The sequence below is a fragment of the Morone saxatilis genome, unplaced genomic scaffold, assembly GCF_004916995.1.
Source record: "Morone saxatilis isolate NCDOM2014 unplaced genomic scaffold, NCSU_SB_2.0 Contig22, whole genome shotgun sequence".
Classification (NCBI taxonomy): Eukaryota; Metazoa; Chordata; class Actinopteri; family Moronidae; genus Morone; species Morone saxatilis.
Window position 1 is genome coordinate 14,654,832 of NW_023339785.1, and position 15,839 is coordinate 14,670,670.

The 15,839-nt window shown below is 40.1% G+C and overlaps 2 protein-coding genes across 2 annotated transcripts in view; one reads left to right on the plus strand and one right to left on the minus strand.

Annotated features, from left to right (window-relative positions):
* The window catches only part of LOC118333996 (protocadherin gamma-C3-like), a 54,586-nt gene that overhangs the window by 16,052 nt on the left and 22,695 nt on the right, over window positions 1-15,839 (plus strand). The gene's annotated exons all lie outside the window — the stretch shown is intronic.
* LOC118333301 (protocadherin alpha-C2-like) overlaps window positions 1-15,839 on the minus strand; it is a 22,602-nt gene that overhangs the window by 3,330 nt on the left and 3,433 nt on the right. Inside the window, exons 2-3 of the mRNA XM_035668880.1 lie at window positions 12,662-12,726; window positions 9,116-9,201 (exon numbers count right to left, since the gene is read on the minus strand). Of these exons, the coding sequence (XP_035524773.1) occupies window positions 9,116-9,201; window positions 12,662-12,726 (151 nt within the window). The remainder of the gene's footprint in view (window positions 1-9,115; window positions 9,202-12,661; window positions 12,727-15,839) is intronic.

Sequence of the window (15,839 nt, forward strand, 5' to 3'; positions counted from 1 at the left end):
TCCAGACACACTGTGTGAGATTTACTAAGCCTTTTGTATCTCAATTATGATGCATTCTGCACCTAAATGAATGTTATGTATGCTATTTATGAAAAACACCAGCTTGGAAGCATAATTTTCCTGCATCTGAGGTACAGGTTGTTTACAGAGTCCGTTTTATGTCTGCATACAGGTATATATGGTAAAGTGGCAATATAATGAGCACCACAACTTCTGTTTTATATCATGTTAAGATAAATAATTTATTTATCATTGGCTATAGTATTCATTCAGTAACTACAGCCTGTTGTTTTGCAATTAACAAGTATCTCTATTTAGTATCTCTACAATTTGACCTCTTCTCAGACAAATCCCCTGACCGAACTGCAGCATTTGAGCTCACAAAACATTCCTGTAGGAGCCAGTTTTGGTGGCTGACCATAAAATTAGTTGCTGCAAATTATATAAAAGGCATAGTGCAAATCTGCCCTGTACTTTAATACACATAAATCTGAACTACTGTGTCAAAACTTCAACTGCAAGGAGAGTTCACTGACATCAACAGCAGCCACTGTAAAAATCTAATCGGTCAGTAATGAACAGCATCCCATGAGGAACAGCCATGACATGCTGTAAAAGGTGGGGAGGTGGTGGAACTTAATGGGAGGTTTCCAAGAAGAGACTGCTAAGTGGGCAATGAATCAAAGGCTCCCTCCTGGCCAAAGCTAACATCCAAGGCACTGTTTGATGAAACATTAAACCCTTCATCATTATGTTAAAGGCTTAGAAAGGTAATAAAGTAATGCTGCAGTATTTTAGTAGACTTTAACTGAAAGGTTTTACTTTTATTGGATCTTGTATGTTCTGCCCAATATAGAAAGCCCTTGTGTATGGTAAAGTTTTGTGTTCAAGAAGTTAAACCAGTAAACTGTCTCCTAAGGTGACTGGGTCTAGCTAAGAAGTTCAAAGGCCTCCAGGTAGTTAACAGACAGGTGAGAAAAAATCGTTCACAACTGCCACAGGTCTTGTACTCTCTACTGATCTGACAATGGACAGAAATGTCTTGTACCCAACATGTACTCACAAAAATCCTTGTTGTAAAGGAGCCTGGTAAGAGAAGAGGGCACAAAATAAACGTGTCTTTATTCAGTAATTTCCAGATTCAACTATATTTACGAGGGCATTAACAGCCAACCTGACCATACATCAAGGAGTAATCACACACTTGTTGTGGGTGTGTGTCATTACATCAATGTCTATGTGCAGTATATAACAAAACTAAACAGAGTCTACCAGCAAAATACCCCATCACTTTGGTTATTTCCTTACAGCAATGACCTACTTGCCACACTTGCCTCACATATTCCTTTTATTTCTCTGACTCCTTTTCTGAGTTCTTTCCAAAGGGGAGATTAACTGAGCAGAGCTCCATCCAACCAGAAGGAACAGTGTCTGGAAGAAGACGCCTGACCTCATGCAGTACCCAGGGCAGAGAATACCAGCTTCCAATCTTATCTTACCCAGCCAGCCTCAAAATATGCAGACTATGTTTGGTTTCAGTTTTCTTCTTGCTGCATCTCTTGCACAAAGGAAACTGTCATCCTAAATATAGTTGGAAATAGAGAATGCATACGTAAACTATGAATGTACTGATACAAAAGATGTGTGGTTAAAGCAACCATAGGGATAAACTGATCTACGTAAATTATCAATTAAATCACTGAGACAGAACATGATTCTCATTATGCAGTTAATGGGTTTGTGATGGCTGCAATATTGCATTGCATTGTTATACAGATGCAAGTTGGTGAATAATCAAAACTAATTCAACCATACATCACTAGCATTAATATGATTTAATTTGTGAAATGATGGAGTTTATTAGTTTCCTTTTTTTTTCCTTTTTCTTATTCCCTCTTTATTTTTTCAGATTTTGCTCGTCATACTTGTATTCTACCATTTTCAATTACCAACTCTCAGTGAGATCTGCTCACAGTGAAGGATTCATTCAAGTAAATCCATGGCAAACATGATGTCTCCTGCTTGGAAACAGTCCTAATCTGTCATAGAGGCACACACTGCTGTAAAGCTCCTCTTTTTGCCTGTCCTCATTGAAGCACACAGTGGTATAAAATGAAATCCTTTTGAATGTGTGAATTTAAAAACACACAGATTCTAATCTGAATTAGAGTTGAGATGATATGTTGATTAATCAGTCAATAGACAGATAATTACTCAGAAACTATTTTGATAATCAGTTAAATGTTAATTTGCAGGTTCCAGCTTATCCAATGCTCATTTTCCTTTTTTAATAACACGGTAAATGGAATAGCTTTGGCTTTTGGCCTGCTGGTTGGACAAAAGAAGCAATCTGAAGATATTAAGTTGGGTTGTGATGAGCTTATAGACCAAGCAACCAATTAATTGAGAAACTGTGTTCAATATTGAAAATCTTTAGTTCCAGTCCTAGTCTGAAGTTGTTTAATTCCCTCAGATATACATTTAAAAATAAGACTGGGACCACCATACAAGAAGGAATTGGGTCGTGGATTTGAATTGTTTCACATCATTATACCCCAAAAAGCTCCCATACTTTCACTGACTCCGACAATACAGCTGCAAGAGCCACAGAGAGAAGACAGAATTTGACAAAGAGACTGAGAAGATTAGGACAGGACAGACTAAATTCAGTCACTGCTTCCCTCACATGTAGAAACAGAGACAGCTAGAGTCACATTCATTTACAAGGCAAGAGTCTTCCCCCGGTTGCTAAGTCCTTATCTGACTCCCCAAGCAGAAACATGACCCTGATTCTATAATCTCAAAAGGAAGACAGAAACAGAAGCAAAGGAGCATGGAAATACAAAATGAATACTGCAGAATACTGGAGTGCTGGCAGTGCTTTGCTCTAAAGTGGCCACTCTCTCGCTTCTTTGAAATTACCTGTCTGACTTAATGTGGGGACTTGATGAGACACAAGTGCCCCCATGGAAACTTACATTCATAAACAAAACAACACCCAGGAGAGTGATGAGTCATGCTAAGAGCAGACAGATGGAAAGGGTAAGGCAGGGCAGGGTCCTCTCTTTAAAGGGTCAATGTCTTATGCTGGATTTTTTTTTTTAAAAAGACACTGTAGTCTGGCTGTGTTTAACGGCTGTTGAAACGGAAAAAGGTCATGTCATAATAGTCTTTGCTGCTTTGGATGGTTTCTTTTGTAGTTTAGAAAAAATATTTCTAACAACATTATGTAATTTTGACATTAAGGACAATACACATCTGTTCCCCCTGTTTAGTATTTTACCCCTTCTATCAGTCTCCATTTATTGTATGTCTTCTCTCTCTTTATTTGCTCTTGCCCTCTGCCTCTCTTCCTTCACCATTATGGTAACAGATTCACCTTGCCCAACACTGATCCCCACACAGCCATTGCTTCAGTCTGATTTGTCGATGGCTGTTGCAGAGCAAAACTTCCTCTCCTCTCTGTTCTTCTAGCACAACCTCCCTCCTTCTCTTTTCACTGCCAACCTCTCTCTCTCTCACTCTCCATCACTCATTTCCCCTGACCTTTCAACTAATCTTGCATGAAAACTCAGCCAGCTAACACCCGTCTCTCCCAGTTATTAACACAAGTCTTAATTATGCCTATCAATGTTTATGGTAACATTAATGTGATTGGATATTAAACAGCTTGTCCATCAATGATAACTTCCAGGCACATTAGAAACGGAGATAGCTGATCCGTTTCATAGTGATGTTGCCCCCATCTCTATTACTCTCACCATGTATCTGTAACTTGCACAATTTTAAACTCTCTGTATTCAAGCCACTGAAATCAATAGTTTTGCATTAAAGATTGATTTTCTCCACATGTCCCTCTAAGTTTGATCTCTGGAATCTTCGATCCAGCATCCTTATGTGTGAATGTCTCCTCGCTCCCCTGTGATGCCCTAGGTTTTCACAGCCACTTAAATTACCCAAGCTCCATTTTGTCACGTCTACTTTATTCATCCCCTTGTCTCACCCTACCATCGGCCAGTTGGGCAGAAGCGCAGTGGAGCGCAGTGCAGCGTTACATAACAAGCTGAGGAGGAAGAGGAGGAGGAAGAAAAGGGGCCAGGAAGTGCAAGGATGCAGATATGAAACACGATGCTCACCAAAACGGAGGGTGGGTGAAGTGAAAAAAATAGATTAAAAGATCCTGAAGGTGCAATTCTGTTTTATTTTTTTATTTTTTTCACACACTGCAGTGGTTTAGAAATCTGTGATTGTTACAATAGCAAAATGTCAGCTGGGACCACACCTTTCTTCAAGATAGCACCTGTGTCTGTTGTGGTGTGTGCTGTGCAGTGTGTCTCCATTTTGTTAAAAACAAAATGTGATAAATAAAACCTAATTCTTATCCCTCTGTCTGTGGTTTCACTGATATGCCTGGGTGGTGATGGGAGAATACATTTTTGTGCCTGCATAAATTAGCATATATCCAATCTGTGAGCAGCAAATGAAATAAAGAAATAAATAACAATGGCTGGTTCCTAGTTGCAGGTTTTTAAGCACAATTATTCCTCTGCATATGCATATTTTGTGTGTGTGAGTGTGTGCGAGTGTGTGTGTGTGTGTGTGTGTGTGATTGCCTGATAGGGTTTCATGCCAGGCTGAGCACCTTGCTGTCTGCTCCCAGCTGGATCATGTGGCAGATGGTGGACACAAGCAATCCCAAGTGACAGGACTTAACACAATAAAAATAACATTGAATGTAGGTGTAAGTGTAGGAGTCTGAATTGTTAGCTGTGTGTTTGTGTGTGTATGCTAGTATGTGTAGGTGCTATGATATAAAACAAATGGTGAAGTAGAAAATTAGATTTATTCTCCAGAGTGAAAGGGAGGGAGAGAGCTGGCAAAATATCTAAAGACTCAGAGAATGAGGAACAAAAAACAGAGTGACAATAAAGGAAAGCAAATAACTGAAGCTGAGCACAGGAAGCAGATGGGGTGGAGGAATTCAGAAACAGTGAAAAGTCCCTGACAGCTTCCAGACTTTTCTACCTTGCCTTTCTGATTGTGCCAGCAGTCTTTTTGCATCAAATACCTTAACTAAAATACTGCAGCTCTAAAAAATTATATCTAGCCTTGAATTATATAAACTGTCTTGTTTTTATAAGTTTCTACCATTTAGTATCTTTTTATCCACCACTCAGAGAAATCACTCAAAATGTACTCAAAGAAACCTGATAAATATACATTAAATGTAAAGGGTGGTCCTAGATACTACACATCAGATGATATGGTCAAGTCCTAAGGTATGGAAGGGGCAAAATGAAACGTAAATCCTCAGCAGAGTCTCCTCTGGTCCACCCTTTTCTCCATCATCTCGTTACACTTTCTCCCCCTCACTTGGCCTTTTGCCTTCACCCTTGAGTCTATTTTTGCTTTGACAGGTGCGTGCTGCGGTTGATTACTGTTAACTCTATTCCTCTGTGAATATGTTACAGTGTGTGTGTGTGTGCAATCTGGGTTGATACAGAAAACAGTACACCTGCATCCACCTCTGCAGTATACCACCGCCCAAGTAAATGTAGGTCACTCTCCTTCTGTTACTCACTCCTCTGCTCTCTTCTTTACTTTACACCTCTCTTACCTCCGACTCTGACTTTCTAAACATATCCCTACCTCCTGCTCTGGTTTAGCTTTTGCTCATGTACATGTATGTGTGTTTCAGTCAACACCTCCCTTTGTCTTGTCCTTCACCTGATGGCACAGTCTAACCCTGCCCCCAACCCCCTACTTCAGCACCTTTTGTCCCACACCATATGTTTGCACTCCCATCTATATAAGAGCCCCCCCCCCTTTCCTCTCTCTCCTGCCAATATTAGGGGCCATGAATGGTTGCCGTGGAAACTACATCCTGCAGTGAGGCAGTAGGACATTGGTAGGAGTCATGGTGACAGTGCTTGTGCTGATGGAGAATAATGCTGCAAGCTCTCTCTCACTCTCTCCCCCCTCCCTCTCTATCTAGTCTAACCACCTTCCCCTAGCAACAGCAGCCTCATACAGCTTCCTCTCTTTCCTTTGCTGTAGTCAATCACTCTGATTTAGTCATTGTCATTCCCTCCCAAACAGTTTACGTCCGTCGCTTCTCTACCTTCCTATCCACCTTATCCTTTATTGTTTATTCTCTTCTTTCTTTTCAACCCCTCGATTTGCAACCCACCCATCTCCCCTCCTGTCTCTCTCTGTCCCATCTCTCCAGGGGATGGTTGCAATTCTGCACAGTTCTCTCTGAATACCTATGTGCCCTTGGTTTAGAGACAGAGCTGTTAAATAGAGGGAGAGACAGATGAGGAAGACACAAATGGAGTGAAGAAGAGGGAGAGAGAGTTAGACAGCAAGCAGAACCCTGATTTCATTAATGTGGGTCTGTTAATCTGGGCGTAGGCTGCGCTCCATCTGTCACAGCAGGAGCAGCACACAAAGCAGGCAGCCAAAACACACTTAGAAACACAGCCAAGCTCACACGCACACACAGGCACATACAAGCGAAAACACACGACAAGAAGATGCAACGATACAGACACACAAATTGGTACCAACACACATCCATGCGCTTAAAATCAGAGGGGAAGAAACAGGGGCGTTGTCAGCTGTACCTCAGTGTCTCGCATCGAAGCAAAAAATAGACAGTGAGGCAAAACAGCACCCTGTAGGTACAGCACCCAGACTGAAACAATTCCCTCAACAAACCAAACTCCTGATCCCCACCTAAGGACTGCAGCCTGCCTAACAAACAAGATGATTTAGTTATAAATAGCAGACTATGACTCATACTGATGTGACAGGCCACATAGAATCAATATCTCCATTTCTCTTATTTCAGAGACATGATGAACTGAACTTGAAAGTCAGAGCACAAATCTTTCTCAATCTTGTCCTCTAGTCAGGGAGCTCTAGAAAGAAATTGTTTTCATATTATCTGACATTTTTAACCAGAATTATCCTTAATCCAACCAAAAAACTTTATTTGAAGCTAATCTAGCCCTCAGCTAATATTTCCATTCCTAACCTGGCTAACAGTGAGATAAAGAACGGACAGTTGGCCCTTAGGCAAAACAAGGTTAGCGTGTACTCAAACTGCCATGGCTTAATTAGACCACCTTAAATCCTCACCAGCTCATCTTGTTACCACTGACCCACCCTGAGGACGTCACTACTGCCTGTTCTGTTCTCTCTCTCTGCGTCTATCTTTCTACCTCTCTATCGGTCATGTTTTGAAGTGCCTGCAGGCTGTAACTCCTCAGCCAAGGCAAGAAATCAATGGCAGAGTGGAGGAGGCTGTGTGTTTGGATAGGAAGGGACTGTAGTTAGTGTGTGGGTAGTTTGTCTGCCTGCCCAGCCCACCGCCTCCTGTCTATAAAAGACACCAGGCCAGGCCATCTCTACATTCTTAATTACAACAAATTGCCTCTTTATCTAAACTTAATTGCACTGTCGTCCTCGCTCAAGTCCTCTCATTGGACATACTTCTGTCTAGTTTTCTCACGTCTTTTTGTTCATTTTTTCTCTACCAGGCCACTGTTTTCTCTGTTTCACTCTTAATCCTTTTTGACCCCACTTCCCTGTCATGAGGAAAGTCAAGAGTTGACAACTGAATTCTCCTCAAAGCACAGAGGGCGCTGACACTGTGTATGCAGTGCATATTTGGTCATAAATCTTGGTTAAGGGCAGGGAATATGGCATCATATGCAATGACATTCACATTACAATGTCCATGAAATGTCATCTAGCATTGAGTATGTTGTCATTTAGAGTTTTGTTATGCTCTAGTGTTCCTGTTCTGACAATTCATCTAACACTCTAGTAGGCTCTTTTGTAGTGCTTTGTTTGAGCCTTGGTTAGGTCTTTTCCTCCTTGATGAATGCCAGACTGATGTCCATAAATGGTTTGTCTTTTTTTCTTCTGTAAGTAGAGTTACTTCTTGTCACGTTGAAACAGTTAACATAATACAGATAATGTACCAATCTTTAATAGCCAGTTGTAAACTATATAAGTCTGTTCCATCCTTGCAATATTTATGCATGCCTGAAAGCAAATTCAGCAAAAGGTGTAAAATGTTAAATTTAGACTTAATAGTTATCAAGCAACAAGCTAAGCTGACACTTCCATGTGCGTCACTTGCCTGCAGCTGCTCCAAAGCAAAACTGCTGCCAATAATTACAATTCTTTCTTGAATAACACTCAGAGTTGCAATTTCATAAACTGCCTTGCCTGATGGCTTAAATTCTTTAAAAGATTGTTTCCCCCATGTGAGCAATAATAAAATCAATCACTAAGGACCAAAGGTGTCGAATGTTGTACAGATTGTAAAGCCCCTGTATAAATACATTTTGACTTGACCCTACAAAACTGCTTGAATGTAAGGCATAATTATATATGCACAGATAAACAACTGTAATAGTCAGTATGTTTTATAAAATTATTTAAAGATTACAAATATGTTCAAACACTGAAAATTAATTATATTTGTTGCAACCTCGCCTAATCTTGGTCTTTGTGAGTGTGTGTATAAAAGAGCTAGAAAATGAGAGAGATCCACATTAAGTGGAGAGGGAATGTAATTGTGTTTTATTCTTCCTCTCTAATGTGTGCTCTAATGTTTGTCCTCTGTGGCTTAGTGGCTTATGCCTCTGTAAACATCTTGCTGATAATCCAATCAACTATTGTCTCTCTCTCTATCCTTCTTTTTCTCTGCATTGTCTCCCTTCCTGATGCAGAGAGCAGAGATATCCATCTACGCCTACGTAGCATGTGTCATTTCCTATCCCTGCAGTGGGAAGTGGTATGAGTGGGTCAGGGCAATCTCATAGCTAATTTCTCTGTTTTCGACATTTTATTATTCTCTTGGGGTTGGATAAGCTCTTGTGGAATGTAGTTATTGGTATAAGATAGTCTTGGCTGGTATTCTCTGAATCTGTGTCATGGAATGTGTCGCACAGAGATCCAATAAACTAAATTGTAGATGGTTGTCGCTACTTGGTCCATGTGAGACCTCTACCTTTGCTTAAGATTCTTTTTTACTGTGAAGCCAGTGTTCAGATTAGCTATGCTTAGTTTAGGTGAGTGTAACATGACAGATTCTTACCAGCGGCGCTGGATGCAGTGGGCCAGTTCTGAACCAGGACCCCTTGGGCTCCCTGCATTACTGAGGACTCTTCCATGTGCACTGAGCTGGAACACAAAAAATAAACATGCACATATTAAACACTAGAAAGATATGCTTTCACACAGTACATACTAAGCCATGTTAAATTAAACTGCAGACGTGCAAGTAGAAGGCAACCATACACAGAGCAATTTAATATGTAATACTTTGGTAAACTCTTATGTTATGATTGTTTCACGTGACTAAAATAAAAGCTCCCACATATCTAACTCTTTCATCTCCATATGTTTCCTATTATGCACAATATTGCAAACCTCGGTACACTGTGTGTGGGTAAACACAATCCCAGAAATGTAAAACTCAGATTATGATTAAAGTATTCACCCTACATTTCCTGACAATATCTGGATTATGGATTACAGATGGCTGTTCTTACATTTTCACACTCGCTCTGTGGGATTTCAGCACCCTCCCCTCTACTGAAAAACACCACCCTCTGTAGTGCTGAACGACAGCAACAGAAATACTGCTACAAACCATAGTTTTCTCTTACTGCCTCTACCTTATTGTTAAAAGAGACATATTATATTATAGATTATAGTCATGAAGATCCAGATGAAAAGTGGGAATCTTTACAAAGGGTCACTGCTTTCTAATATGACGGCAGAACCTCTCTTAAAGGGTCTGTTCAGTTCAGCCATTATCCTAGCCATGAACAGAATATATAACCATATGGTAATAATATGAAATGATTTGTCCGTGATGTGGCTGCACTACCCATGTAATAGATACCTTAAATTCTGGATGTTAACAGCAGATATAAAACTCTCTTAATCTAGATTTATTTTGTTCTAGCAAAAAGAGATGATTCAGACAAACATAAATATATAAACCTACTCAAATTGCTTTTCTAAAAACACCTCTCGACTCTCAACCTCTACCTGCTGCTGTTCCACTTTAATCCACTTGTCCACTCTTCTCCCCACTGTCCCTGACTGTAAAACTAGGTCAATTCAAATTGAAACTTTTCTGCTGAGGCATCAACATCAATTGTTTTACTTTTTGAAACAAGAATAGAATAGAAATCAAATAGAACAAATCTGTAATGTAACATTGCTTAAGACAGTTAAAAGATGTATGAATCTATGTACAGTGATTCTGTGAAGAGCACAAAAGTCATTTGGAGATGGAAGCCATTTTAAGTGCTGCTAAGCAACAGCATCATCAAGGTGCACTAATAAAATATTTATGGCAAACACTGGACTGATAATACACTTTTCAGCTAATCTCAGTCCTTCGTTCTCATTCCACATCAGATCTGTCTGTAAACGTATGATCATCATTTTATATGCATTAATGCTTTTTCATGAGGCTACATTTATTTGTTTTAATTAATAACTACAATGATGATACAATTAACTCAGACACAACCTCCTACAATGAGCATGAAATGTTGTGTATTCCACCGTAAATTAAACTAAATTAAATAGGTCAATGCTGTTACATGGTGTTTGGGTGTGGTATCCAAAATCTCTCACACAAGCTCTGATTATAGATGAACATTCAGTGAGGATTGGTAATGGAACATGGGGGATAGTCAACTTAAAACACATCAGAGACACATTGAATATGTTGGTTCACACTCACACATTAACTCTCAATAATCCCTGCTGTAATTATGAGGGAATCTGTGTATCATTAATGACAGATGGTATACAGTTATTAATCTGACATGAACATCAGAGTGCACACATGAATACCAACTGTATATAGTATGTATATCTACAATGTACAGATAATGTCTACACTGCATTATGCTTCCTGACTGGACAGTAGCACTAAAGTATAAATAAAGATTGGATCAGTGCAAATAAAGTAGCACATGCTCCAACATGCACAATGCATAAATATCCACTTGGGCCTCAGGAGACCCACGTCTATGAACAGCAAAAGAGGAATGCGGTTTACTGTGAAAGACTTGTTCAATCCATCTTTTAATGTGGTTGTCTCAACCATAACAATACCAGAGCCAGAGAGATACACTTCTGTGTGTGTATGTGTGCCCATATCAATTTCATTATTAGTATTACTACACTCAGAATGAAGTTCAATTCACTTGTCATTTTTAAGTTGCAATAACTTCATAAAATTAAGTAATTCAACTCAATTATCGAACAAATAGATATAAAGTAAATATAACTTAAGACTAATAGTTATATTTACTTACCTTTTTGCAAGGCAATCAGTTTGTTAGTTTTTTAAGTAAGATCAATTGGTCCAATTTTACATTATTATTATTATTGTGAGTTTCAGCGTTACAGAGGAACACTACTTGTATTTTTTCTAACATAGGGATTGGTTTTCTGTTTAAGGCCCGTTTTTATCCATTTATAAGTGGATAGACTTGATAGATTACATAGATATCACAGATGATAGGTAGATAGAGATACTTCGGCTGAGTCTAACTCATTAAGCCTGTGACTTTTTGTAATTATGGTGACATCTCATTACCATGACCCTTGATTTGGTTGGGTCCATCTGATCCCACAGCAGGTAATAACCCAGTGTCTTATGGGTGATGTGATCACTGGTGTGGTCATGCATCAATCCCTGATAGGCCATCTTTCCACCTGACTATCTGCCCTTCATCCACCCCTGACACCCTCTCTGCTTATCCTTCCCTCCTGTCAGCGCTCCATCTGCCTATGGTAATACTGAGAAAGACATTTCCAACAGTATTTATCTTGTTGCCTCTTTCATATTTTTCATTCAAATGCTTTCAATGATCATTATAAGAGTAAATCATTTTTGCTTATTAAAATGTGTTGTTTATAATTAAATTAAGGTCATTTGGGGGTTTCTTAATTTACCGTATACCTTGTATATTTAATAGAAATAATGTATTAGGGAAGACAACAAGATGGTAATTATTCTGTTTTGGAAAGCACTGATGCTAAATCCCTCCCCTTTCCCCTCAGCACTAGTCACAGCTGAGCAACACCTGGCAGCAAAGATGATCTCAGACATCTTTAATGGAAGACATTTACACAGTTTGCCTGGTGGCCTTGTAATAGGGGAAATCTGTACCCTTTTCATGTTGATGTTGTTTATTACCTTTGATCAAATTAAAAAACATGTTTGGGGACATAATGATAACAGAGAATGACTTCTCTGTATGGTTTCCACTCAAGGATTACAGGGGCTTCTCCTTTTGAACTGACAGAAGAATTACTTGTGTTTATATCTTAAATGTATAGTATGCCTCAATGGCATCCTGATTTCATTTCTGCAGACTATTTGAGAAATTTTCACACGACTCCCAGAATGAATTGCATACTGTGTTAGGTGGCTAAATTAAACTTTAGTCTTAATGAAGGGTCGGTGGGGCTTAAGATCAGTCATTTAGAGAATGGTGCCTGATTTGGTTATTTGGGATGATAGTGTACATGTATTCTGGTCTTGGTGCTTGTGACAGTTGAGGTATGATAAGATACTTACTGCAAAGGCAAAAAATGGGATGCTTACCTCTGCATTACACCTCCGGCTCTCAGGGAGGCTGAATATCTCCAGTCTCCACTCGGCACTTTGGGCTGCAAGAGAGAGTGAGAGGAATTTAGTCTTAAGTACAGGCGAAAGCCAATACCATCTCATTAATAAGTCATGGCGAGAACTGCTAGTGCATGCGCATCACGCACACACAAACTCAGTCACACACAACCATGGCGATGACAGCTTGCCTCTCCAAAGGCAGGGGGGCTTTAGAGAGAAGTCAGTGATGAATAGAAGCTTGTAGGTGCACTCATCTCCTCCCATCCCCGCACCCTCTTCCCCTCCATCAATGTCCTTTGACCAAAAAAAAATGACTTTGAGAGATCCCACTCCAGCAGCCCACTGACGCTGGCACTGTGATACATAGACCCTGAGGCTACATGTCCAGGGGTAAGTCCACTCACACTAGGCTGGTTGTGTTACACTACATTACCATGGAAACACTGCAGAACTCTCATTCTGCTGTATGTGCTGATGACAGTCTAAATCCAAAACTACAGCTAATGCTCATTACCCCTTCCTCTCCATTCTCTGTCAAGTTATTTCAAAATGTGAAAATCGGTTGTCACAAAATTACTGAAATATCAAATGTTTTTCAGCTAAGATAGATCATGGCTTCTTTTCAGAACGGCTTCTGCTGTATTTTTCCTTTTCACCATACCCCCCTCCCTTCCTCTGTTCTGCCTGTGTATTCACCACCCCCTCTCCTCTGCTGTTGAGTTCTTTCTCCCTGTTATATCCTCTTTACACTGATCAAAACCTTGAGTTTCACTGGCACACAGTTTGCCTGAGTCAGTCTGACACATCTCGCCATGGTAACTGTGCGCCCAGTCTACATTTTAGCCTGCACCCACCACCCTCCGTCATTTCACTCTCATGAAGGTCACAGGTGGAGGAAGAAGAGGGGAGGGGTGGGCAGATATCAGATTAACCCACTCTGCCCTGCATCTAGACTCAGACACATCACAACTGAGGGACACAAAGTGACACCACACCACTACCACTGATATCCTTATATGAGACTTCAGTGTCTGTGCTTCTAGACAATTATGTTACCACAAATATATGAAGATACAAAATAATAAAACCTGATCAAATGTGGTTAGAGGATTAAAATTCATTAGTGGTTGAGATTATTTTGTAAAATCAAATTTACAGCAAAATGGGCTGTTAACATGACCACATAACTGAGATGAGATTGCATTGTCTCTAATCTCAACCTAAACCACTGACAGAGCTAAACCAATCTGACTGAGAACACTAAATTCTCCCTGCTTGGCCATGCAGTTCATAAGAGACCCATTTGCAATCCCATTTCCTTTCAAATATGACAGATGTTCACTTGCTGCTGAAGCTGCATTGACCTCTATGAGTCTGCAGTGGACATTCATCACCCTTGAAATCCAATATTTGGTCTTAATGAGAGAAGCCTGGTATTCCTCCTGGAGTCATTCATACAGAGCAGAATGTGTAGAGGGATACAGAGCACTGCAGCATCAGACACTTATCCATACTGAAAACTGAGGGCACGCTTGATTATATGAAGGCAATCGCTCCTCAAAAAGCAGTGAGTGACTGGATCGATTGTTTAGATCAATATTGAAAGGAAAAATATGTTTGTATGGCTTTAAAAACACAATCAGACAAAAGCCTTTTGTACAGTGCATTGTAAGAGAATGAGACAAAAAAATAAGTAAGACCAGCTTGTCCATAAATGGGACTAAACAGCCTTGCTAAATGTTTGCCCTGTTGCGGCATGCCAGTGGCCGAAGGGAGAGGTCTGCTTGGCCGTATGGTGTTTATGGGGGTAAATGAAAACACACACAGTCGCACATACACACATTAGATACAAGCATCTGGAACCTAAACATGTCCGCAGTCTGAAATACTCCCAAGGGAAGACATGCATGCAAAACTAGAATGTAACCAGTTCGCACAGTAAATGTAAACAAAAACAGACAAACAAAAGAAGCAAAGATCCGACTCCTACTGAGGATGAGAAATCAATCAAGTGTGTTTCATCATTGGAAAGGGAGAAACCAAATTAAGTGGAAATTGGAAAAAAAATAATCCCACAGGGTTTTAGTGTATTAATTTCCTTGCCTGGCTATACATTGTAAATCAGGGAATAAAGAAAGCTTTTGGTTTGGCCACTCAACCCTTTTCTCCATTCTTCCCTCTCCCTCTGAGTGAACACTCCTAGCATGGATACAGAGCTCACACCTCCGCCATCAACACTGTGTCCAATCACCTTTCATCCCCCGCCTCATCTGCGCAGACCCAGCCAATCGACGCACAGTACTGAGAAACACATCGCTGCCAGTTAATTACATAGCAAGAACAAACATGACTGGCATTTAATGAGGAACATGTATAGTGATAACAGAACAATTACCTTACATTTCTTTATTCCTCTTTTTATCACTTATTTTCTCTCTTATTAATCTCCTGTTCTGCAGAGCACAGACAGACCGAGAGAGGCTCCAGGCAAACACTATTATGTATAGACAAATAATGTTTGTTTTGTCCTAATAATACTGTTTGTTTTACTACAACCAGAAATGATGCAAACAACTCTGTGCATATTGTCATCAACCTTTTTTAAGAGGGGAAAAATACAGTGAAACCATGAAATTAAGCTTTAATCTAAATGAAACTCTGCCTCATTCCTGCCTTCTCCACCAATTCCCAAACTCTGGCTTACTGCTCAGTACCAGAGAGGTACGTGACCAGAAGAGGATATTTTGGTGCAGTGGGACTGGTGGCCCTTGTAGCTGGCAAAGGCTGCTCTATTTCCCAGACTCTCTACAGAGATGACCACTTAATGCCCTTTGGACCTACTGGACTTGAATATTGTGGCACACAGCCCACAGTAGACAAATAACATTGGCTGTGTCGGGTCATAGGTGGACAATAAACTGAGTTTACTACTGGTTTGTTTTGAAATCAGGATAAGTAGCGAGCAGAGAAAGAGAGAGATGGTTCTTGAAAAATATTACAGCTCTCTACAAAACTGTGGAGGACAGAATCACTTTATACCCCGAATCACCAAACATCTGGTCTTTAGCAAGCGTGGAACATGCACAAAAATACCACAACCTGCAAACCCACCTACCCACTATAATAAACACACAAACCAGAGAATCTACTCACA